This window comes from Podarcis erhardii (genome assembly GCF_964252035.2).
Source record: "Podarcis erhardii genome assembly, chromosome: 4".
NCBI classification, from domain to species: domain Eukaryota; kingdom Metazoa; phylum Chordata; class Lepidosauria; order Squamata; family Lacertidae; genus Podarcis; species Podarcis erhardii.
The window spans coordinates 27,360,700-27,387,594 of NC_138508.1; the positions used below are offsets into that span (position 1 = coordinate 27,360,700).

The following is a 26,895-nucleotide window of genomic DNA, read 5'->3' on the forward strand; positions in this document are numbered from 1 at the left end:
GAGATAACTAGAGCATGCACCACTCTAGTGAGACAGTCTGCGAGACAGATACATATGACATGTATCTGCTGAAGTGGTCTCTTCTCCACAAAAATGTGCTTCTCACACACACACTTGCTGCAACAGACTAAACTCCCCTCTGGCATATATAGGCACATATCACATTGGCATCTTCTATATATATAATTGGCAGCTTCTTTAATGACAACAGAGAAACATTTATATGGCCTGAAGAGAAACCAGAACATGTATATTAAAAAATATAGTAGCTTATATATATATCTTCATATATATAACATCTGAAGGCAGCCCTGTTTAGGGAAGTTTTTTTTCATGACTGGTGTTTTAATGTATTTTTAATCTCCTGTTGGAAGCCACCCAGAGTGGCTGGGGAGACCCAGACTGATGGGCGGGGTATAAATAATAAATTATTATTAATATTATTATTACTTCTGAGGGGTGAATGTAGCCCACTTCCCATTAATTGTGCCATCAGGGCAGGGTTTGGGGACATTCATCTATAGAACCCCATGGAGTAGAAAGAGCAGAAGCCCCCCCCCCCCCAGTGCAGCAGGGTTGGCATACCACATTTAAAATTAAGTGACATAATATGGAGTATGCATTTTATGTCAAGTTTCTTTGAAACACAACAGTCTTCTTTAAAAGTAAGAGTAAAGTTTACTTACATTCAGTTCACAGCAGTAATCAGAAGGAAGGCTTTATCTTGTGGTTACAGTTACAGTTGTAGCGAAAAGAAGTCTAAGCTAGGCCTCAGACTTTCTACCTTGTGGCTTCCATCCTCTGTAAGGATGAGCCATGTGCTGGCTAAGAGCCAAAAGTGGAGGAGAAGAAGAAGAGGAGGAGGAAGAAGAGGAAGAGGAAGAGGAAGAGGAAGAGGAAGAGGAAGAGGAAGAGGAAGAGGAAGAAGAAGAAGAAGAAGAAGAAGAGTAGTAGTAGTAGTAGTTTGGATTTGATATCCTGCTTTATCCACTACCCAAAGAAGTCTCAAAGTGGCTAACATTCTCCTTTCCCTTCCTCCCCCACAACAAACACTCTGTGAGGTGAGTGGGGCTGAGAGACTTCAAAGAAGTGTGACTAGCCCAAGGTCACCCAGCAGCTGCATGTGGAGGAGCGGAGACGCGAACCCAGTTCCCCAGATTACGAGTCTACCACTCTTAACTACTACACCACACTGGCTCTCCACACTGGAGGTCCAAGAGAGAAGTCTGAAAGGAGTAAATGGAAAAAGGGAAGATGGTTGTGTGGCTAGCCCTTTTACAGGGTCTGCTAGGGTCATGCTCATCTACCTGGTCACGCACAAGGGGAGGAGGCTCCGGAACAGGTATGACAGGAAGTCCTCCCTGTCTGGAGCCACATTCCCCTGTATGTCCACTCTAGGAAACAGGAAAATGTTGTACTTGACTGCTTCAGTGATGATACATCCCACTGTTGGTTTGCAAGCCCCCCTCCACAGAGGCTGGCCCCTCTCACTGTCCTCGGAGCTTGCATACCGGTAACCTCCCCTGGCTGATATCCAGACAAACCAGGGAGATTTTGATAGGCGACATTTTCCCAAGAGTGGGTAAAATGCACAACCCCTCCCTCCTGCTTCCACAGGGGAAAGAAAATAAGTCAGAAATCTATTTACATGATGTTTATTTCTGACATTACAGCACTAGAGAAAAACACGTCCTTTCAGTTCAGTTCTTCCAGCAAGTCTGACAAACTTCCTGAACATGCGCACACAGAAGGTTTCAAGTTACACTCTTCACAAAGACTTATCCAGCCTGTGAACGTCCTGGGAAATTCTTCTTTCCCACAGATAAGCGCATCATGTGGTGTCAACAATCTGCCTGTCTGCAGCGGTGATGTTTCCATATACTGACACCCACAACAACTTCATGGGGACAAGACTATCACCAGCTACTAGCCACAATGGCTATGTTCTATCTCCACTGCAGATGAGCAGAGTGCTCTTGTACTCATGTCCCACTTGCAGGCTTCCCACAGGAACCTGGTCAGCTACGAAGAGAACAAGATGTTGGGCTAGCTGGGCTGCTGGGCTGATCCAGCAGGCTCATTTTTGTGGGGTGTGGAACACAGAGCAGTCAAATACAACATCCCTAGAGTGGACATAAAAAGGGGATGTCTGGACCAGCCAGTCAGAACTTCCTGTTTCCTCCTGGGCTGGGACAAATTTCCTCTACATGTGACTAGAGGTGGGTGTGACCTCACCTGTGCAGGTAACAAAATAGCACAGGGGAAGCAGCCATCTCTCTCTCTGACTCCATTCCTTGAAGAAACAACATCTCCTTAGATGAGATACTCTTGGCTTGAGGACAAAGGAACTATCTCCTTATGGGATAGATTCCACACACATATATTTTGTAACCTAAGTCTGCCTTCTGGGATCCTTCAGTGAACAGAATGTGAGTAAACTATTTTATATACTTCTATACAAAACTGTGTTATGTCTATTCTTTTAAGAGGGAATAAAGGGGAATTACCAGGGAACTAATTTTAGAGGCTTATGCAAGCCTGGCAAAGACCTATCCGCTGTGTAAGTTTAAAAGGGGAATGTTACTCTGCTAAATCACAGAACTTGTTAACACAAGTTGTGAAGGGTGTAATTAAACAATATACCCTCTCCTGCCTCCCTGAACATTCCCACAATTTTATGTTCTTATGAGGCTGCATAGGTAGCAGTAATACTTGGTGTGGTTTTGCTATGTTTATCCCTTGCTGCCTGTGGACTGGGACACTTCTATGGTCCAATTTTGCTCCTCCACTCCAAATCTGTGTGTTTCTGGAAAAACACTCTCCTTTTCTGAGAAAGGGGCATCACAAGCCAAGGTTTCAAGAGCTTCCCTCACTTCCAGCTCCCCTAACGCCGAAGCTGGCGACAGAGAGCCTTGTTTTGCTGTAATGCCTTTTTCCAGGCTGGGTTGGTGGGGTGTGTTTTTTGTGTGTGTATTTTCCCCCTTTTTGCACAAGAAACCCATTTTCAACATTTCGCCACAAACCAGAGATTTCCATTGTTGGGGGCTGCACATTAAAAAGTGTTCTTGGCTTTGAAGTTTTTGTCTAATGGCTCTAAACTGAAAGAAAATGTTTTCCTATTACTTAATTCAATCATAGCGAAGAGGCTTGGTAAAAAGCCCACGGATTTTGCCCAAAGTGTGACAGAGTTCCCTTTGTGTTTGCTTATCCTCCGCTGTCACACAGTTTAATTCGCCTCTCTTTATCTGGCATTCAAAACTTTCTTCAATGACATTCAATAAGGTCCAGCGGCTGCAGAGAGTGAGAGAGAGAGTGAGGTGGGGGGGGGGGACCTGGTTATTCCCCTTCATATTCTTTCCCAGTAGCTTTGGGCTTGATGTGCATTCAGGGGTTGTTAACCCTTTACCTCCCTGAAGCTAATAGATTGGAGAGGGGTCCAGAAATGCCTCCCCCCCCCCCAGCATTAACCATTGGCTGGAAGGAATACCTGCTAATCACCCCTTTAGGATCCAGCTAGTTTCTGGCTAAAAAACTTACAAGCTAGACTTCCAACAGCAGCGAGAGCACGATACAATGCTCGTGATCATGCATTAGGATAGTTCGGGTCTGGTGAAACCGGGATCCTGCGTACAATTTACGCTGACCTTGGAAGGAAGCCCTGTTGAATATCAGTGGGCTTACCTCTAAGCAAGCGTGCATTTAACGAGGGGGCATCTCTTGACAGGCTTTGCGAGCTTAAGTAGAATTTGGGAGGTGGAGAGAGGTTGTCGCTGATTGATTCCAAACGTATTTCTTTGGAAGGAAAGTCTCATATGATTTCTGGGGGATTATTTCCAAGCAAGTGTGCTTCAGATCCGGATATGGAGTTGATTTCCCAAAGGGCTGTGTGTGCGTGAGAGGGAAGGAGGGGGGGGGGGAGAGATAAATATGGGTGTGTATGTGCATGTACAAATATACACACACATATACATTCGCGTTCCACCTACAGAATATAAGATCCTTCGGGAAAACGGAAGGAATTCTGACTTCTCCCAGCCGGAGAACGTTTGCTCTCTAGGCGTAACTAAGGCGGTTTTATTGGATGTGAGAGCGCAGGCGAGAGGCAGCTTAAACCGCGTGGCTCCGATTCAATAGTTTCTTTCTTCCCAATGATATTTGGGGGGGATGTATACGCGCATATATGAAAAACGGCAGGAAATCTCCGGAAAAAACTCCAAGTCCAAGTTTCGAAATTGATTTCTACCTCCCCTCTCTCTTACACAGCAATCCACGTTTCTCATCTAGATCCCCTCCCCCACTCCAGGTGTTGTTTTTTTAAATGGACCTCATCCAGCAGTTAGGCATTTAAAACAACAGCGCCATGTTCTACTGATACCGGCTGGAAATACGCATACGCAGCCTTATATCTCCAGTTGAACTGTAAATGGTATTCAACTTGTCTGGCAGACTCAGGTTCTGTCTTCCTACAGATGCAGCTAGTCGAGTCAGTTGAATTTCCCCGTATTTGTTGTTGTTTTTAAAGGGTTATGAAGAATGGGCAATGGGCAATGCATTCGGCCGCAGTGTTCGTTGGCCATAGAAATGCATTTTCTTCTTCACACCTGTCTTAATCTAATTCAGCAACGAAAAGAAAGCAACTCTATGGGTTTTAGTTGACTACCAGATATTGTCAAGTGAGAGAGAGAGGGGAGGGAGGGAGGGAGAGAGAGAGAGAGAGAGAGAGAGAGAGAGAGAGAGGGTGGGTGGGTGGTGTACGTGTGACACACAGGAATATTGATATACTCTTCAAACAGACGCATGTTTGCGTGGAAGCAAATCTCTCAGATCTCAATGGAACTCACTTCAATGGACTACAATTATGAAACGAGCAAGGGAACGTCAGTACTATGGTGACAAATGAAGTTTACCGAGGGATCGTGGAAGATTTGGGAGATTCCAAGAATCCGCTGAAATCTCCAATGCATGGGAGCTTTGGGTCACGGTGCCTCGATGGCAAGGATCAGAAGCGTGCAGAGTCCCATTTACAAGCCACTAAAGTCAGAATTAAGCAGATGGTTGCACGCTCTACCGGTTAAGCATTTACCGGCATCCAGAACATTATATGCAGCTATATTTCTCGCAAAAACTCCTAAAGAAAAGTTTTCCATTCGTAGATTCTCTCATCTGTTGACACACGAATCAGGCATGATCTACGACAGGGGCATTTAAACATATGTCACATCGTTCCTGTATCTCGGGTGCACGGGTCAAAAACAGCATCGTCATTAAAATCAAATTCAAAACACCAGATTGGCGGTGGCTGAAGGCAGCGAGCGCGCAAAAGGGAGATGGGTAAGCCATGCTAATGGTTAAAGCAACTCTTGGCAACAAAATTTTACGCATGTCTTTTCAGAAGTAATCCTACTGAGTTCAATGGGGCTTACTCCCAGGCATGTGGATTTAAGATTACAACCTGGATCTGCTTACACAATAAAAGCCTTATTTCTGCTTACACAATAAAAGCCTGGTAGGGTAGACAATATGGATCTCGAGAATCATCCGAGGGAAAGGAGACATGAGGAATGTGGACGAAAAGGGTCTGTTCCACCTCTCCCTTCTTTGGGTTTCTTTAGGCAGCGACGTTGCATTTATTATCTGCAGGAAATAAGAGGCCACCCCCTACCAACACACACACACACACACACACACACACACACACACACACACCTGAATCGTGCAGCACGGAATAGTATCGAGTGCATTCGAAAATATACGGGAAAGGTGCATTTACCTCCTATCACCGCATTGCTACTGAGGGTGTGGGGTCGGGTTTGCAAAACATAAGCTAAGCAGCTTACGTGGTGGAGAGCATCGCATGGTTTTCCTACCAAAGGATATGGATCGTGCAGGTTACCACGCCCCGTGGAAGCGCGTGGAAAAATTGCTACCGGGTTGGCTGGGTGGCACCCACGAGAACAGGTTAGCATCCTCCCCGCACCCCAGTCTTCACTGGTAAAATTATTTTCTTGATCTCAGTGGCACTGAGTCACACTGGAATCCACCCTTCCTAAACCTGTTTGCTCAGAAGAAAGTGCCACTGAGGTGGCTTCCCGCTGTCAAAATGTAGTTTGCAAGTTCCTCAGGGATCAGAGCAAGTAGTTATGTTCTGTAAAACATCACCTCCTCTGATAACTCTACGTTATTGTGCGCTGTGCTGTTGACTGTCATCGCCAGCAATCTACGTCGTCCCGATATACGAGTCGTAATCCTAAGCAAGTAAGACTGCAGGAGGCTTTGTCTTAACCTCCCACTCTGCAATCCTAGGCATGCCTGATGTTAAGTAAATCTGACTGCATTCAGTGAAGCATAGGATAGCATAGAAGAGTGTCTAGGATAGCAGCCTCAGTAATCACTCTCAACTGTAATGACGTTTTTTAAGGACCTGTAACTGCAATTGCCCACTTTAACCCTTTGCCAAGTTTGCACACCCTCCTTCTGGTTTCCTCTCCACGTTCTATGTCAGGTGGTGAGATCTAAGTAAGACGACAAGGTCTAAGTCTAGAAAGATGAGATCTAAGCCAAGTAATGGATCGAAAAATCAGGATGTGATTCTAGGCTGCTATCAGGTTCTTACTAAACATTCTATGCTACTTTATCACGTGAGTCAGTTCCCCCCCCCTACACACACAAGGGACGGATTTTACTGACTTGCAGTGCACCTGCATCTTTTTAAAAACACACAAACAAATAAACGCGGGCGGAGGGGGAGTCTTCCTGGAGATTAAAAGGGGGGGGGATAAATTATCCAGGTAAAAAGGTTTATTGCGCTGTACTGGGTTTATTTCAAAACAAATGTGTTCAGATTCTAAATGCTGTTTGAAAATCGAAATCAGGGAGGTAGAAATTAATATTTCTTCTTCCCAGAGAAGGCTGAAATCTTAAATGTTATTGTGAAATCAACGGGGCTCAATCCCAAGAAGCATTCTTAGGATCCCAGCGTGGCACTTTCCATCCTAAAAAGTTAAACCAAAGCTATGATTCAAAGCGCAATGACTTTTCCAAATCAACGTGCTTAGGACCAGTTCGCAGATTCCACCAATTGCTACTGCTGAAACTCACATGCAAGTCACTCGTGTGTGTGTGTGTGTGTGTGTGTGTGTGTGTGTGTGTGTGTGGACCGTAGGCTCTCTTGAGCTCAAATCCTATAGCTTCCTGCTTCCTAATGCACACACGGGCACGCGGCGTTACTTCGGGCAATGAAGCCCTCCCCTACACTTGTTGATTTTTTAAAACTTCCAAGTTGGAACGTGACAGGAACGAGCTTTATTCCAAAGCCAAGGATGCGTACACAGCAAAACACTGTACTGCAGCTCGTGGGCTATGGGTTGCCTGCACTAGGAAAAAGGCTCGCCAAAGACTAGAACCGCCTAAGAAAGCTGACCGGGGTGGGGTGGGGAGAGCGGACTACAGTCACAAGCAGGCGCCCGGTAGGAAACGGACTGATCCGGCCAAAGGAAAAGAAGAGCGCAACAGGGGGAAGACCAGAGGCCTCGGAGGCTGTCGGAGAAGCCAAGGGATTGGCCGCGGGGTGAGGGAGAGGAGGGGAGGAGAAGAGAGGGGGTGTCTAGAGGAGGGGAGGAGAAGAGAGGGGGTGTCTAGAGGGAAGCCGGCCCGAGGAGCGTGGGTGGGGTTGACAAGAATGGGGGACATTGTGCAGTCCCTTTGGCGAACAAGGGGCATAATGAGGGAGCGTGCAGCGGCGGTGCCAAGGCGCGCAACAAAAAGCCTATTGACGGGGGCCGGGGCCGCTCCCGGCGCAGCCCGCATCACATGGCCCCCGAAGGGGCTATTTAAAGAGGGCCGCGCGGCCCTTTCAGCACCACTGGCGCTGGTCAGCGCCCTGCGAAGAGTCGGCCGCCGGGCAGCAGCAGCAGCAGCATCAGAAAAGCATCAGCCGCCGCGGAGCCAAGGCGCCCCAGGCGAGGCTGGACGGGGCGGAGTCATGCCGCGGTCCTTCCTGGTGGACGCGCTGGTGCTGCGCGAAGGCGCCGGCGACAAGAAGGGCGGCACCTCGCCCGGCAGCCCGCCGCCGCCGCCGCTCTTCCCCTACGCCGTGCACCCCTCACACCCTCTCCACGGGCTCTCGGCCGCCTCCGGAGGCGCCTGCCCCGCCGCGCCGGGAGCCACGGCGGCGGCGCGGAAGGCCGGTCTGCTCTGCGTGTGCCCGCTGTGCGTGGCCGCCGCCTCTCAGCTGCACCCGCCGCCGCCGCCCGCTCTGCCGCTCCTCAAGGCGTCCTTCCCGCCCTTCGCCTCCCAGTACTGCCCGTCGCCCCTGGCCGCCAGGCCGGCCCCCGGAGGCTCGGCGGCGGCAGCAGCGGGCCACGCGCCCACCCTCTACCAGAGCGCCTACTCTCTGCCGGACCCGCGGCACTTCCATTGCATCTCCGTCGGTGAGTCGTCGTCTGGACGTCCTCTGGGATGGCAAGGGTCCGGGGCTCAATCCCGGGAAACACGGGTGCGGGGGGGGGGGTTGATCCTCGCCAGAGAGCCTGGCCAGGATGGTGCCAAGCGCGATCCACGCGCACGTGGGCTAGGAAGCTGGTCTCGCTGTTTCCAAGTAGCGCGCCAGGTCTTCGCGTCTATAATTTGCAAGGAGCAGCCACAGAACTGACTCGCGAGTAAGCGATCGGAGGATCGGCGTATTAAATGCGGGGAGGGGCAGATCAGAAACTCTTTCCTGTCCCAATTTCTTTGCGCGGGACCCCAAAGTTTAACACAACCTGCAAGCTGAGAGTGCCCACAGTTCAGCGCTGGGTGTGCCAGAGATTAAAAGTCCCTAACGAGTCATTGGAGCCCGATAGATTGCATTAACAAATTGCCATTTGTAATGGGACGAGATCACTTCCACGTGGGTTTGTTCAGTGCCAGAGACCTCTTGCCTGTGCCTGACTCCATTCCAGGTGTCCAAGAGCTGCGCGCCAGCGGCCTCCGATCTCACCTTATCTGGCTTCCCTAGGCCTGGGGCCCTGGAGCTGGAGCTGCGCATTCTGAGCCACCGCAGGCAAGCAAAGTGCGCGTCAAGTCCTGCAGCCCTATAAACTAGCAAGCCCTCATTGACCTCAGTGGAGCATTCCCCATTTAGGATCAAGTCACCAGATGGGATGCCTAGCGCAGCATGCCTATGTAGCTGGGGAAATGCGCATGGAATGCATGGTGGGTTTTTGGAAGGGTCCAGAACCTTGCATTTCCCCTCGCTCCATTACAAATAGGCTGAGGGATATTTTCTTCCGCTCCAGATCCCATTTAATCTTAACGAATTGATTATTTCATCCGGAATGCATTTAAACCTGAGTTTGCAGGGCCTCGGTCACACATTCTGGAGTCGTTGTGGGCTTTGTGGTTTGGGGATTTGTCAGCCCAGAGAGGTTTGCACCCATCTGGTCTTGACTTTGCGCTTTTCTCCTTCCGCTCCCCAACCTCCCGTCCCTCTTGCAGACAGTACGTCGGGCCAGCTGCCCAGCAGCAAGCGGATGCGCACCGCCTTCACCAGCACGCAGCTGCTGGAGCTGGAGCGCGAGTTCGCCTCCAACATGTACCTGTCCCGGCTGAGGCGCATCGAGATCGCCACCTACCTGAACCTCTCCGAGAAGCAGGTGAAGATCTGGTTCCAGAACCGGCGAGTCAAGCACAAGAAAGAAGGCAAGAGCGGCTCGCACCGCTCCGGAGGCGGCTCGGCGGCGCACAGCTGCAAGTGCGCTTCCCTCTCCGCCGCGGCCAAGTGCTCCGAAGACGACGAGGACTTGCCCATCTCGCCCTCTTCTTCGGGCAAAGACGAGAAAGACCTCGCCCTGACGCCCTGAGAGGGCCAATGCTCCCCAGGCCAAACGGCAGCGCCGGTTTCTCTCCCCCCGATGTATAGCGATGAAATTGACGAGAGAGCCTTGGCTGGCCTCGTTGAAGACCGGGTTGGCTAGACAGACTCTGTAAATAAGTGTGGGGTGTTTTTGTTTTGTTTTGTTTTTAACGCTCCGGAGCTGTTGAGGAGGAGGGATATAATATATTCCCCATCCGGATTTGCTCTTTGGGTTTGGACTAGGTGACTCTTGGGTCCCTTCCAATTCTACCGTGCTATGATTAGGTCGCCACTCTGCTATGAAGTGGGACGATATTAACTGAACCTAGCGAATGGAGATTGCCAATTCTCTCTCCCTCAAAAAAACAGAAACAAAAAGCGGGGTGGGAGCTCGGGAAGAGAAATCTGGTGCGTCTCCGTCAGGGTCTGAGGATCCCTCTGCTTTGCGGCTGAATCCAAACCTTTAAGCGAACTCTCTCTCTTGCTCCCCTGAACCTGGCAAAAGGTAGATCTTCCGATCTACAGGGGCTTTCCATGGTCTTGAGAGGCAGGGGCTTAAGCGGGAAATGGAGCGTTGCCAGTCATTGGGCTACCTTGGTTGTTTCTTTCTTTTTTTAAAAAAAAAAATTTGTTTTTCTTCTTCCTTGAAGGAAAAAAAAGTCTGTATGATGATGATGATGATGCTTCAGATCTATAGTAACGTGATTGTACCGTTTTCTGTAATAACTGAGGGATATTTATTTATTTATTTATGTACATACACCTAGGCGCGCACAATAAAGGTTTTTTCATTAAAAAAAATTACTTACTTACTTCCCCCTCCCTCACCTTTGCAGAAGGGGGAGGAGAAATCGCGCGGGCGCACACACCCACACCCACACCCCTCTGGATCTGAGGAATCTACTGGGCATTGGCGCCTTCCTGGCAAAGTGAAGCACTTTATAAAAGCCCCATCGATTTCAATGGGGTGGAAGTTAAGCACTTACTGGACTCCTGCCGCGGAAGCCCAAGAGATGTAGCCTTGCTTAGTTTGGGCTGGGTGGTGCTAGTGGTTCGGAATTCGATTCCGAAACGAAGCCCTCTGAAGTGCCAAGTGGGAAATATAATTCTGTTGAAATCCGTAGGAGGTTAAATAACACTTCGTTTGGAACGGATCGCGCCCAGTCTCTTTAAATGGCGCATTGGTGATTCTTTCTTCGCTAAGACGGATGCACGGGTCTGGCAAATATTAGGCTCTCAACATATACGAATCTTTAGCGTTTAATATATATCAGTATATAAACATGCGCACAGTATATACTTTGACGCAAATCTCCAATTAATCGACGCTTGCCTTTTCTGTTTTCTTCTGAATAAAGCACAGAGGCAAATAAAATGCACTCCTATCAAAAGCTATTTAATAAGAATTCATTCCTGCTTTCTCCTATTCCCCCTAAACTCCAATAGCAGGACTCATAATGTTTACTAAATTATAACAGAGAATGAGATGAAAATAATAATCTCCTTTTGAATCCCTAGCTAGATAGAGTTATCTGTCTTTACGCAATCGGGGCTAAAATGTAATTTGAAGGAAACGTGTTAAAAATGCAGCCTTTAAAGCTCAGTCCTCTCTTTTCGAAAAGAAGCGTTCTCTAAAGGGTCCACAACAGAGCTCTTATCCTTCTCATCTCAAATGTGTTCGGTTTGCAAAGGCACAAAGAGGACAGACTCCCCAATTTGAAATACAAACGCTATAAAATATCACCTACGGCTTATTATATTTATAAGAATTAAATAATTAGCTGAAGCCTTTGTGGGATTTAAAGCTACGTCTGGCCAATTTGTTCAGCATTTGCGGTGTTCCACAACGACAGCCCCCCTCCCCCCGTCGCCACTTATCGGTGCCGTTAAAATGTGAAAATAAGTTTGGCATTCAAATTAACCGCAGGGTTTCCTTTCACCTAAATGTGCTCAGAAGGAGCTTCCCAGTTCTCCTTAAACTTTGCGCTTTGCACTTCACTGCGCCCCACTGGAGCGGAATGGATGTATCGTCATAGTCCAACGCGCCAGCAGAGGCTTTTGCGCATAGTCTCCAACGCGCCAGCCGAGGCTTTTGCGCATTTCTCCCGTTACGCACCAGACTTTTGCCTGCTCCTTAAACACCCCATCTCCCTCGACTCCACCCCACAGAGATGTGTAGTTTTGTAAGTCTGTGGCAGCAAAACAAGGCAGAGTAATGCGGCAGTCATAAGGGCCAACACATTTATTGTGGCATCAGCTTTTGTGTGCCAAAACTCGCTTCATCGGAGGCATGAAGTATTATCCTCAGTTGGGCTGGATGGACAAACTGTTTTTCTCTGATTAGGCTGGCTAGAAACCGTGGACAGAGGCTGATAATAATAATAATAATAATAATAATAATAATAATAATAATAATAATAATAATAATAATAAAAAAATATACCCGCGAAACTTCATGAAATTCCGGGCAAAACGTTCTATCCATCTTCATCCCTGATCTCAGGGATTCAGCGTAACATTTGGGGAGCTGCAGAAAAGCGTCTGATCCATTATGATCGCTGCGTACAAACGCCATGTGCTTTACAAACCTATCCCAGGTTGCTGTTTTGCACCTTGCTTTTTGGAAGAAGAACAACAAAAAAGCTTCCTTAAGGTTTTGGGAATAAATAACCCAAGCCTGTGCAGCTTTACTCAGAGGGAAATCACACTAGATTTGACGGCATTCGCTCCCAAATAAGCGCGCACAGAATGGCAACCCTAGTCTCGCGGCAAAGCGCACGAGACGCGAGCCCTCCTTGCCGTGCCTACCCAGAGGTAAGCCCCATTGAGTTCTAGGGGACTTGCTTCTGAAATATGGCATGTCACAAAGATTTGTGGTATGTGTGTCATGTCAGGTAGTCTTTAGTTCAAAGAGAGGGGTGAATTCCGTTTGGCGATCATCAGATTAAGTTACAGGAATTTTGGCTTGATATATTGGGGCTGCATTGCAGATACAGGCACGGGCAGAACCATTCCAAACCGCAAAAGTAGTGTAATGTAAGGGAGACAACTCGGATTTAAAAGGGTGTTTCTTCCCCTGAAGGGACGGTTGCTGTCGGTCTATGGGCAGAAGGTGTCTGCGCATAGCAGCACCACGGCAGGCAGAAGTTAGCGGATGTTCCGTTCTGATTTGCCCATGTCAGTAAAAGCAGCACTTGTTGAATGTTGATTTCTTATATGGCTGTTAAGGGCACAGAACCAAAACCCTTAAAAAATAAATAATAAAAACAAACAAACAGAACTGGGCCGCAGGCAGCAACAGTAAGTTTTCATACTAGGAAGTAAGCTCAGTTGGTATGAATGGTAATTATTCTACATAAAAATGTGGTTAAGAGTAGAAACTGGAGGATGGATTCAATAATGGTTTGTAATGGGGTGCAAAACACCCAGAAGCAAATAATTTCAGGGTCCAAGCCTCAATCCAAGCTTTGGCAGAGGAGCCTCTATCAGTGCTAACACACAAAACTCCCAGGTGGTTGTCACCAATGGAAGCCAAGGGGGTGAAAAAACTTAATATGGATTCTAAATGGCCAAAATATTGTGAAATCTTAGAACATGAAGGTGAAAGGGTCAAGCTTCAGAGTTATGAAAAACTAAAGTCCAAAGTTCGAGATTGGTTGCATTACTACCAGATAAATGAGACATTTAAAGAGGACAGGAAAATAGGATTCCAGAAGGAGAGGTCAAAGTTAGAAACGGAACTGTTAGAACCCAATACTAAGAATCTGTCAAGAATGTATAATTTGCTGCTTAAGTGGAATACACAGGAGGAAACGGTGAAATCAGCCATGATTAAATGGGCACAGGATATCGGTCATGACATTATGTTTGCTGACTGGGAACAGTTATGGACCACTGGTGTTAAGTTCACGGCATGTAATGCCTTAAAAGAAAATATAATGAAAATGATTTACAGGTGGTACATGACCCCAGTCAAGCTTGCAAAAATTTACCATTTGCCCAATAATAAATGCTGGAAATGTAATGAGAATGAAGGTACCTTTTATCACCTTTTATGCTATCACTGCAGCAAGAATCCTTCTGGCAAAGTATTGGAAGATGCAAGAACTACCTACTCTTGAAGAATGGCAGACAAAGGTGATTGACTTCATGGGACTGGCAGAGATGACTGGCAGAATTCGTGACCAGGGGAAAGAGGCAGTGGAAGAAGACTGGAAGAAATTTAAAATATATCTTAAAAACTGTTGTAAAATTGAAGAGTGTTAAGATGTCAAGGGGTAAGAAGCAGAGAATTACAGCTGTAATCAACAAATTTATGGGAATGTAATGAAGGGATCTAAATGGGTAATTTGACTAAAGGGTTGCTAAAAAATTCTTTTTAAAATAAGGATGCAGCGAAAGGGAGGTATGGGGAAGTCGACTGAAAGAAGTTACAGGAAAATAAGATTATGAAATTATATATGTCTAAATGTTTTGTATGTTTTTGTCTTGTGTTTTGTTTGTTCTTATTATGTGTTTGAAAAATGAATAAAAATTATTTTAAAAAAAAAATATCAGTGCTAACACACAACTACACTTCCACTGTGTCATGGAAAGAAAGGTTCTTCTGGATTGGGATGGCAGAAGAACATTGGGATCATGGGAGAGAATCTGGAACAGGCCATTTAAGAGGCATCCTATGACCTGTTCCAGAGTAGGAAGGGCAACACAGTTCTGTGCTCCCAATGTTTTTTATTGGGGGGTGAGGAATGTGCCAGAGCAGAATATATCTGTGCCCACCATCTGTGCACTCCCCAGGCCATAGGAGTCATCTCCCAGGAGCTGAGGTCCCTTTGCCCCCCCCCCAAAAAAAATTGAGAGGGCTGCCCTCCCAAGATTCTAGGAAGTTGGCAGTCCCTTACTCTATATGAAAACCCCTTCCTGCCACCCCAATTTCCAAGAGGAAGTACAAGAGAATTTCACTTGCATCTTCTGCATGCAGAGCAGGTGCTCTCTAGCACTGAACTGTGACCTCTCTCTCGCCGAATAGCTCCATAATACCGTGGGATGCTGGCACATGTATTCATCCATCCATCAGTGTATTATAACAACAGAGTGTGGACAGTGTCTGGCAGGAGTGGGGTGGAGAGTAAGCTCAGATGATTCACAAACCTCTCTGGTTCATTGCATGTAGCAGCAGACATCATCTCAGCAGATGCACATACATTGACAGCCCTTATGAGATGACTTGTGCTACAGCACAAATCATTTGTTTCTCCTCTTGTCTTCCACCCCTTCACAAATGATAGGTGTTATTATTTGTACTTAAGGTTTGTTGTTGTTGTAAATTGCTTCATTGGCTGCTTTGGGTGTCCCGTTCTGTGGGACAGAAAGGCAGGATACAAATATAGAGTTCCTTTTTAAAACAGACAGATTAAATAACTTGCTGCTCATCAGCCTGAGATGATGGGAATGCAGTTTTGATTGCTGGATGGGACTCTATAATTCAGGGATGTGAAACCTGTGCTTCTCCAGATAGTATTAAACTCAGTGCCAGATTTACATACAGTCTGAGTGGGCCTCATAATCTAGGGAGGGCATTAGCTTCTTACCAATTAAAAAAACAACAGGCAGATTTTACTATCTAGGCCCAGTTGCTTTGTAACATTAAACATGTGTCATATGAGTCATATGAGTCTAATAGTTACACAAGTGAGTACTTACTGTTTAGTAAAGCTCATGGAGGCTTTAAAGCTATTCAAAATCAAATGGTGAAGTCAGCTATGAAGCAATGTGTGTTCAGATCACTGTCTATCATTATAGCATGCATTCTGAGAACAAGCAAATATTCTTCTACATCGCAGTGAATCACAAAAATATTTAATTTTGACTTTTTTGAAAATAATAATGAGTAAGTGATATGAAAGTGGCGCTAGTAAACGAAAGTGACAAAAGAGCAGAAGAAAACACTCAAATGTCTAAAGCCAGTCATGTCATATGGCTTTGTACGCAAGCAGAAACTGCCCTACATAATCCCTCAGATACAGAACATTTGTGTTTACAGAAAATCAAGTAGACTACATTGAGCAGACTGAAGAACAACCAGTTTATATACAGAACACAGCCTCCCAAGAACTTCAAGGTGAATTGTTGTCAGTAACTACCACTACAAGTGCAGAAACTTCTGGAGAAAGTCACAATGAAGTGACAGGACCTACAGTCAAAGAATTAACACAAGGCAGAAGTGGTGGACCTGTAAAAGGGTAAAAGAGTATTGGGAAATAATTTATAATGAACTGAAAAAACCGTTTAAAAGTACTTTTCCAAAAAACAACAACCCAGAGTCCTTTTTGTTGGGGATAACGCAGACAGAAATTCCCAGGTGTCAGAAAAGGTTATTTATGTATGCCACTACTGCAGCTCATGTTTTGTTAGCCCTAAAATGGAAAACAAGCAAAGTCCCAACTAAAGAAGAATGGCAACTTAAAACTGATGGAATATGTGCAGCTTGCAGACCTAACACATAGAACAAGAAGAACATAAGTTTAAAGAAAATTGGAAATTTTTTATTGAATATATGAAGGGAAATTGTGTATATCTGAAAACGTGGGCAGCATTAAGATAAATTCAACAGTGTAAATAAGTTTTGGTGGATGCTATAATGGAATACTGACTGGTTTAGTTTATATAAAATATGCAGGGATTTATGTTGTGCAATATGAACCATGAAAAGAGAGGAAAGGATGTCATTGATATTTTAAGGTTGTTTAAGTCAATATTCTAAAATGTAAAACAGAAAATTAATAAAAATTATATATATATAAAAGAATTAACACAAGGCACTGAAAGAACATGCCATGATATAGTTACACCAAAAGAAGCAGTTGCAAACTCATTACTGTCTTAAAGAATTGGAAAGCAAAGCAAATGATCTCAGTGAAAACTCTAGCATTGAAGACACAAAAATGCCAACTGTTCATGCATGCTGCTAGTGATTTCAGATACAATAATGGTGTAGGTTTATGGACAACATTGAATGACAAGGAAATATCTTTCAGGATTGAGAAAGGTCCATCAGAATGTCAGCACTGGAATGGACTTTTTATCACTTTGAAGCAAACATACAAAACCCAGACCTGGTTCTGCTCTAATAATTTATTCTATTCCACCAAAGTAAATTGGGGAATCTACCCTTGAGAACGACTAGTGTATCCTCCCACAAAAAGCTGAAATCTACTGTTTTGTGTGCAAACTTTTCTCTAACCAAACGACCTCAACTACAGCTTTAGCTTCTACTGGATTTGCTGATTGGCATCATGCTTATCTTGTTCAAACCCATGGAAACTCTTTAAATCATATGAACTCTATGCTACCATACTTAACAAAAAAAAGTGTGGCCAGATGCTCACATCAAAATTCACAGAGCAGAGCAGGATTACTGGAGACACACACTTCAGTGAGTTTTTGCAGTGATTTCCCTTTGGCAGAATGTGGTTGGCATTTAGGGGAGATGATGAAACATTTGGTTCACCAAACAATGAGAACTCTACTGGATGCTATTAGTTTGGGCCTCCCAAGTTCTCCTAGCCCAGGGCCTCTAGTTGCTTTAATCTGCCCCTGGTTGGACTCCAACTTCCACCATCCCCCACCATTGCATATGCTGGCTAGGACTGAAGGATGTTGGAGTTCAACAACAGCTGGAGGGCCCCAGGTTCCCCAGCCCTGCTATAATGCTAGGAACTATGAGCAGAGCTGGCATATACCTGTATGAGACATGGCTCATAAAGTAGCCAAGGACTGCCCTGTGTGGCCCAACCTGTGTCAGAACACTGAGGGGAGAGATACTTTGTGCTGGCCATCAGGCAATGGCTTTTCCCACCTGCCTTGCCCCACTCCCCAGCGCTAGGAGCCTTTGTAAGGCAGCTGTTGTGGGAATGTTGTGGATAGTAGGAGGGGCTATATTAATTAAATGTTATCCTTCTTCACTCACAATAATGAGCTAGTAGCAGAGCACATTCCCTTGTACATTGCAGGATGGATTCATTAGAACTATTTGAGTTAAGCAATCCAGTCTGGCTTGTCCAGATTGGATTGTTCCTGGTAAATACCCTTTAGTTCCCTCTTAAAAACAATAATGACACAACTGTCTTCTTTTAAAAGTAATGATAAGGTTTACATACATTCAGTTCACAGTATGGTCCTGCAGGCAGGCTTTAGCTTGTAGTTACAGTTAAAGAGAAAAGTGTGGGTTCATCCTCTGTGAGGGATGGGCCCATGTGCTGCTGGCTGAGAGCCAGCAGATAGCAAAAGGAAAGATGGAATAAGGCAAAAAAAGGGAAAGATGGCTGCGTGGGTAGCCCTTTTATAGGGTCTGCTAGGGTCAAGCCCATCTACCTGGCCACACACCGGAGGAGGATGTTCCAGACCAGGTGTGACAGGAAGTCCTCCTGGCTGGAGCAACATTCCCTGTGTGTTCACTCTGACTGCTTCAGCGAGTTTACATCCCACAGCTGTTTCCAGAGTAAGAGCTGTGAGAGGTGAGACACTTTGTCTTCATGGGGTGGTTGCTTTTACCTGTGCTGCCCCACTTATAGCCCAAAGAACCTTCAGAAGGAAGCTGTTGCCACTGGCATTATGTGCATTTGTATTTTAATGGACTGAATAGAACGAAAATCATGGGGGGTGTGGAGAGTGGGTGTATGAACTTAACAGTGCTAAGTCTATTTTTGGGCTGCTATTTTGTTAATATTGCTGGTGTTGTTTTACAGATCATGAATGCTGTAGTACTTTGTGAATCTTACAATATGACTTGTTTTAATTGTGCTTTTAGCTTACTTCTTAGTTGTTTTCTGGGTGGTGCTTTATGGATTATAAAGGTTTTACAGATAATTTGTTAATTGTTCTATATTATTTGTGTTGTGCTTGCAATGTTCCTTTAGGTTATTGTTATTTATTGTTTGTGAGTTGCTTTGCGATTCACTTGAATTAAAAGCAGAATCGAAATATAATAAATCAAATCAAGCAACTTAATGTGTAGGCATTGAAACCTAAATTTGTGCAGCAGCCATCAGAGAGTGGAATTTTTTTCCAATGGGAATGTTAAAACTGAACACATAGGACTTGTCTACAAAATGTGTGTTGTTGTTTTTTCAGTCTTGGACTTTCCAGATTTTCCAAGGATTTAAAAATACTGCATTTAGTGTAGGGTGGAGGTGGTATCTGGGACAACACTGAGGTGAGGAGGAGGTCACTTGGATGTCACCCCTACATGAATGGAAAGACAGGCTGGTGCAAAGCCACATTTTGCTCCGGTGTGGACAAAGTTAGAGGGCATGTTCTTCACTGGGATGGTGGCAGCTTGTTTCTAACACTTTATTTGGTTTTCCTGTAAAAAGGATCGTATATAAGTTTGTAATGAAAGTATTAGGGCTGCATTTTGTACAGAGGAGAACAAACTCTTCTGAACTCTGTTTGTGTGCAGACTTTAGACAGTACAGTAGAAAAGGCAGTAGAAAATCACTATGTAAATGAGGCTGCCCACGCTGTTTAGAATATACCTTGGAAAAGTAAACAAGTGGGTTGTCATGGCAATTCTAGACGCATGCAAATTCATCCTCAAATTTTCTGTAGAATTTTTTTCTACAGATTAAAAAAAATGAGGATTTTTATAGTACTGATTTTCTGGTTATAAAATTTGGACTGGTTTTGAGAAAAACCTGCTAATTTTCAGAGATTTTATATGACCTGTAAAGTCTCTGAAAATTAGCAGGTTTTTCTCAAAATCAGTCCAAATATGCAGGCTTAGAAACAAAAGATGCTGAGGTAGTCATATGCTGTACTACTTTCATATAATCCAATAATACTTACCTGACAACAATATTTTAAATACTCAATACTTGTGAATTACCTCACCTGAATATAAGGTAACAGTTGAGTGGAAAGTACTGCTGTAGTTTAGGCATATAGGAACCTTGAAGATGTCATCTATTTTCAACTATTTTTCCATTTCAGAGAATTATCTCATCTAGAAAGTCTTCGTCAATGCTTTGGTTATCAGGATGCATTTTTTGTGGGATGTAAACACAGGAGCAGTCAATGACAACATTCCTAGAGAGTACATGTTAGAACATGGGGAGGGATGTCTGTCCAGTAAGCAGGTAAACTTCCTGGGGACGGACTTCCTCCGCATGTGACCAGAGGTGGGTGTGGCCTCACCTGTGCAGGTAAATGATAAAAGCACAGGGCAGGCAGCCATCTCTCTCTCTCTCATCTTCATCTTCTGAAGGAGCAACATGCCCTCTTGGCTCTCAGCCAAGAGAGGAGGATAGGACTATCTTGCTATAAGATAGATTCTGAATGTATGTAACCTTTTAAGCTGTCTGCCTTCTGGGATCATATTGTGAACAGAACGTGAGTAAACTCTTTTATACTTTTATAAAGACTGTGTCGTGTCTTGTATTTTAATAGGGAACAAAGGGGAAATTACCTGAGTAATTATTATAGAGGTTCTAGCGAACCTGTGCAGACGTTACCGTTGCGAACTTAAAGGGGAATGTCTATAAACTCTGCTGATATTTTGGGAACTTGTTAGCACAAGTTGGATAAGGATATAATTAGTCAATATATCCTCTCCTGCACCCCTGAACATTCTGACATTTTTCAACCTGGTTTGTGGCAAGCACTGGTCAATCTGTTCCTGTAGCCACTGGCTCAATTGTTTAACAGAGGGGTAGCTAACCCCTCGTTCAGGGGCCTCTTCTTTCTTTCTTGGGCCACTCAAATACTGTATCCCACTGATTTTGGCAACATCAACAAAAGCATTTTTTAAAGTGGACACAGAGCTCAGGTAGGCAGAGAAATGACAGCACAGCACTCTGATAGCTCAGTTGCTTGAGTATGAGACTCTTAATCTCAGGGTTGTGGGTTCAAGACTCCCACTGAATGGAAGACTCCTGTATTGCAGGGGGTTGGACTAGATAATCCTCATGGTCCCTTCCAACTCTACAACAGTAGAGGCAGCAGACCCAGTGCTCATGATTCAGGAGCTCACGGCAAGAAATTCAGAACCAGATGAAAGAGACGAAGATGTCCCAACAAATTCCCCCACCCACCAAGCTTTTAAAGATGAAGTGTTGTGCACTTGGGAGACTCTCTCACCTCACAGGAATGTTGGGATTACAAATGTGCACTGTCTTCAGAGTGGGTGACTCTGCTCTCAATAGTGACAGCAGTTCCTAGTACAGTGGTACCTCCGGTTACAGACACTTCAGGTTACAGACGCTTCAGGTTACAGACTCCGCTAACCCAGAAATAGTACCCCCAGTTAAGAACTTTGCTTCAGGATGAGAACAGAAATTGAGCTCCAGCGGCAGCGGGAGGCCCCATTAGCTAAAGTGCTGCTTCAGGTTAAGAACAGTTTCAGATTAAGAATGGACCTCCGGAAAGAATTAAGTTCGTAGCCTGAGGTACCACTGTATTAGGTGACAAGACTGCAGCCTCCTGCTCAGGCTCCAGTTCAGTCACTGCTGTCTTTGATGCTGCTGCCCCTGCTTGGCTGCTCCAAGCCCTCCCCAGAGATGAAAGCAAGCATCCCAGGTCCACCCTACTCTAACTCAGGTTCCCAGAGTTCAGTCTCCACTCTGTTTCTTCCTCCTCCATCAGAATCTGCCAACCCAAGCCCAATCCTGACAGGACCGTGAGGGAAATCTGCAGCCCAAATGACCATTTTTGTTTACTGTACAAGTGTATAAAAGGGTTAAGACTCACAGAGAGCTGAATTCCTAGAGAAAACACCTCTTTGATATCATTTTCCTCAAACTTCTGTAGTGGGAAACTTAGACAAAGGATTTTAACAGACCTTCCAAGTGCCCCTGTCTTCCAGGGACGTCCCTGGTTTAGGGAAGCTGTCCCGGTTTCTCATTTGATCCTGGAATGTCCCACTTTTCCTTAGGATGTCCCTATTTTCATTGGAGAAATGTTGGAGGGTATGGAGTTATCTGATCCCCGAGCCACCTGAAGGCAACCCTGCACAGTGGACGTTTGGGTTGCGAACGTGATCTGTGCGGGAGGCATGTTCGCAACCCGCAGCGTTCGCAACCTGCAGCGCCGCATCTGCATGCGCAAAGCACGATTTAGTGTTTCTGTGCATGCGCAAGTGCCGAAACCCAGAAGTAACCTCTTCCAGTACTTCCAGGTTCGGCGCAGTGCACAACCCAAAAAGGTGCAACCTGAAGCGTCTGTAACCTGAGGTATTACTGCATAGGGAAGGTTTTGTTTTATTTTAAAAGTTTAACATTTTATTTTGTTTATATGTTGGAAGCTGCCCAGAGTGACTGGGGCAACCCAATAAGATGTGTGGGGTATAAATAGTAAAATTACCCTTAAGGAATGGGACGTCCCTATTTTCATCGGAGAAATGTTGGAGGGTGTGTTTTAATCCTTGGGATCAATTCAACGAGCCATGTAGTCCAGCAGCCTGTGGCCAAGGAGATGCCTATGGGATAGGAAGCCCACTGGCATAACATGAAGGCAGGAGCGATCTCTCCCCTTGCATTCCCCAGCAATTGGCATGCAGAGGGATCCTTCCTCTGGCACTGGAGGCAGTACATAGCCATGAGGACTAGCAGCCAGCGGCTAGCAGCCAAATCCTCCTTAAATGTGTCTAATCCTCTTTGAAAGCTGTCCGGTTTGGCAGCCTTCGCTACATCTTGTAGCAGCAAATTCCATAGTTTCATTTCATAGGCTCTTCCCGATGATGGAAGGGCAGGATATATATTCAATAAATAAACGATGTGCTACTCTTTTCTGCCCCAAATCTTCTAGCATCCAGCATACAGTAACTGGATGCCATCCCTCCATTTCAGATTCCAGTATTATGAGAAAACCTTTTCTCTATCCACTTCATCTGCACCATGCATCTTTTTTATACATTGCATCCCATCTTACTCTTCTTTTTCCTAAACTAAAAAGCCTTAAATGTTGATTTATTTTTTTTAATAGGAGAGTTGCTTCAGCCCCTCACACATTTGAGTTGCCCTCTTCTGCACCTTTGCTGGCTCTACAATATCCTTTTTAAAATGTGCAAAGTATTCAGTGAGTGGTTGCATTATGATATTGCCAGATTTGTTTTTGATCCTATTCTTAATGATCCCTAGCATGAAATTTGCCTCCCCCCCCCCCACCTATTTTTTCTTCTTTTACAGCTGCTGCACAATGAAACAGTTTTCTCATGGAGATAACTACCATCATCTCATGATTCCTTTCCTGGTCAGTCACTGCTAGTTCATACCCCATTAATGTATCTGTGAATTTAGGATCTTATGTCCCAATGTGCATCACTTTACATATACATTAAACCGCATTTGTGCAAAAATACCCCTGTCCTAAACTGTTTAGAAAGTTTACCTCAGGAAGTACCCACAACCACATGATCCTGCTCTAGACTAGAGCATCATTCCTCTTCTGCTGCCTTGCTTCAAGTTCCCCTGATTTTAGAATTGTGGCAGGTAGGTATTTAGGATAGGGCCTTCTCAGTTGTGGTACCCAATATCTGGATAAGCCTCCATAGGGAGGTCTGCCTGGCTCATATCACTCTCCACTAGTGGATAAGTCATGAAATGAAGATTCTTGCTCTTATACTGATTTTGCACTGAAATATGTCAACCAATCAGTCATGGACCTGCCTTCAGGTCTTTTGGGTAGAGCAGCAAGGTGTAATAAAGATGAAGGAAAAATCAAACCCTAAGCAGAATTTACACACACACACGCAAAATGAGAAGATTGTACTGGGATCATTCTATGGCAGAAATGGGGATCCTCAGGCGAGAGGTTAAGTGCAACTCTCCAGACATCTCTGTCTGTCAGGCCACACACCCTCCCCACCCATGGCAGACTATCCATGAGTAAATATGGCCCCCTCAACAAAAAGCTCCCCTCCCCCACTGCCAACTTGCTAGGAATTTTCAAAGGAAGTGTGTGAAGATCTGCAGCCAAATTACAAATACATGATTGCTAGACAGTCACAAACAGGGGCAATGGCACCATAGAGTTTCAGAACCCATGTAGAGGGGACTCTACGATGTCATATCCCCAAACCTGGGGATATGAGGAGAAACAATGAGTTAATCTCTACCTCTTCCTTGCTGTCACTGCACACTCTTTTTCTTACTTGCAATGGGGTAGGATGTCTGTGAGTTCTTCTCCAGAGAGTGTACTCCTTTGTGAAGTGGACTTTTAAGGATTATTGTCTGATTTTCATCACTGTATTTGCTGAATCCTGGCAAGACACTCTGCTGTTAAGCAAACCATATATTTTCTTCTTTACTTAAACAGTATGAGAGTGATTTCTTTGTTAAGAGGGAAACATAAAGGGAGGCCCAGAAGACCAGGCTTCAGATCTTCACTCAGAAATGAAGCTCTTTGGGTGACCTTGAGTCAGTCACAGTCTCTCAGTCTAATCTGCTTCATAGGGTTGTTGTTGTGGGAATGTTGAGGAAAGTAGGAGAGGATATATTGATTAAATATTATCCCTCCTCACTCACACTAGTGAGCAAGCAGCAGAGCACATTCCCTTGCAGATTGCTGGAAGCAAGTTGATGGATCCATTAGAATCCTTTAAATTGAGCAATCCAGTCTGGCTTGTCCAGTCTGGCTTGTTCCTGGCAAGTTTCCCCTTTTATTTCCCTCTTAAAAATAATAACACAACCATCTTCTTTAAAAGTAAGAGTAAAGTTTACTTACATTCAGTTCACAGTAGTAATCTGAAGGCAGGCTTTATTTTGTGGTTACAGTTACAGTTGTAGAGAAAAGTCTGAGCTAGGCCTCAGACTTTCTACCTTGTGGCTTCCATCCTCTGTAAGGATGAGCCATGTGCTGGCTAAGAGCCAGAAGAGGAGGTCCAAGAGAAAGGAGGAAAGGGAAAAAGGGAAGATGGTTGTGTGGCTAGCCCTTTTACAGGGACTGCTAGGGTCACGCCCATCTACCTGGTCACACACAAAGGAAGGAGGCTCCAGAACAGGTATGACAGGAAGTCCTCCCTCTCTGGAGCAACATTCCCCTGTGTTTCTACTCTAGGCAACAGGAAAATGGTGTACTTGACTGTTTCAGTGATGATACATCCCGCAGTTGTGAGGATAAAATAGAGAGGGAGAGATGTATGCCATTCTGAGCTCCTTGGAGAAAATGTAGGATAGAAATGTTGTAGTAATAGTAGTAGTAGTAGTAGTAGTAACAACAGGTTTTTAAAATTTGTAAGCTACGTACATAGAATACCATTTAATGACCCTTCAGGCTGCTCAACAAGATTGGGTGCCCACCTAAGCTCCGCAATATGACTGCGTCCTTCCACAAGAACGTGTATGGCACCATCCAGTATGACGGTTCATCCTTGGATGCCTTTCCTACAAAGAGTGGTGTGAAACAGGGCTGTGTTCTCACTCCAGCTCTCTTTAGCGTATTTTTCTCCCTGCTGCTCTCTTATGCTTTCAGCTCGACTGAAGTACAGTGTGTACTTCCATTCAAAGTCTGTTCAACCTGACATGTCTCTCCACCATGACAAAATTGCATCCAATTCTTATCAAAAAAAGATGTTGTTTGCGGACAACACAGCCTTGACAGCCCATATTGAGGAATCTCTACAGAGATTTATCAACTGTTCTGCCCAAGCTTGCATGGAGTCTGGCCTCACCATCAGCCTGGTGAAGACCAATATCCTGATTCAGGATGTTGCCAGCACTCCATACATCAGCATTAGTGACCACATGCTTGACGTGGTAGACGATTTTGTCTGCCACCATAAACAACAAAGGGTATCTCCTAAAGGGTATGGGAGAATGTGGACCAATATCAAGATGAAGGTCTACCAGCCTTGCATGTTGAACCCGTTGCTTTATGGATGCAACTTGTACACCCACTAGGAGCAACGCCTCAATGCCTTCCATATGCCTTCTGTGTCAGAAACATTTTGGGCATCACATGGCAGGACAGTTTGAAACAAAGATGTGCCCTCCCATTCTAAGCATGTTCTTGTGGGATGTGAAACACAAGAGCAGTCAAGTACAACATTCCTAGAGTGAACATGTTTGCACATGGGGAGGAATGTTTGTCCAGCCAGCAGGTAAACTTCCTGTTTCCTTCTGGGCTGGGACAGACTTTCTCTGCATGTGACTAGAGGTGGGTGTGGCCTCACCTGTGCAGGTAATGACAAAAGCACAGGGCAGGGCAGCCATCTCTGTCTTTCACTACATGCATCCAAGAAGCAACATCTACTAAGCCAAAGATGCCCTCTTGGCTTCCAGCCAAGAGAGGACAAAGGGACTGTCTTCTTATGAGACAGATTCCAAGTGTATGTTACTTTTCTAAGCTAAGTCTGCCTTTTGGGATCCGATTGTGAACAAACAGAATGTGAGTAAACTCTTTTTATACTTTTGTAGAAGACTGTCTTGTGTCTTATCTTTTATGAGGGAATAAGGGGAAAATACCTGAACAGTTATTATAGAGGCTTTAGCAAGCCTGAGCAAAATGCATCCGCTGCAAATTTAAAAGAGGGGAATGTTACCCTGCTGAAATTGTGGAACTTGTTAACACAAGTTGGATAAGGAAATAATCAGACAATATATCCTCTCCTGTATCCCTGAACATTCCCCCAGTTCTCACTCCTGTCTCAGTGACATCTACTGTACGTTGGCTTGGCTATGACCACAGAATGGAAGGTGGCAGGATCCCAAAGGGATCCCTCTATAGGGAACTGGCTTCAGGTACTAGGCTTGTTGTCAGACCAACTCTGCGTTACAAAGATATCTGCAAATGTGACAGGAAGGTTGGCAACATCAACCCTGCTTGTATAGGAATCCCTTGCACACGACCACAGTCCCTGGAGAAAAATAGGTCATGTATCCACAGCAATGACCAGAGGAATGACTGCTAGGAGGAGTGCGGAGAGAAGAAACACCATAGCGCATCTGTAACAGCACCACCAGGTGCCTTCCTCTGCCCCAGCTGTAAAAAAACATGTCTCTCCTCTATCGGTCTCTACAGCCACAGCAGGCACTGCAACTCTCCAGTGGTTCGACTTAACCCCTGAAGGT

General features: G+C 45.2%; 1 protein-coding gene and 1 long non-coding RNA gene across 2 annotated transcripts in view; both read left to right on the top strand.

Annotated features, from left to right (window-relative positions):
* LOC309341374 overlaps window positions 1–26,895 on the top strand; it is a 376,013-nt gene that overhangs the window by 168,063 nt on the left and 181,055 nt on the right. The window lies entirely within an intron of this gene.
* On the top strand, window positions 7,721–10,175 carry GSX1 (GS homeobox 1; the record flags this gene model as incomplete). Its single annotated transcript, XM_081860637.1, has 2 exons — window positions 7,721–8,429; window positions 9,475–10,175. 2 exons carry the CDS (start codon window positions 7,721–7,723, stop codon window positions 9,837–9,839), a joined length of 1,074 nt encoding a protein of 357 aa, XP_081716763.1. The 3' UTR covers window positions 9,840–10,175.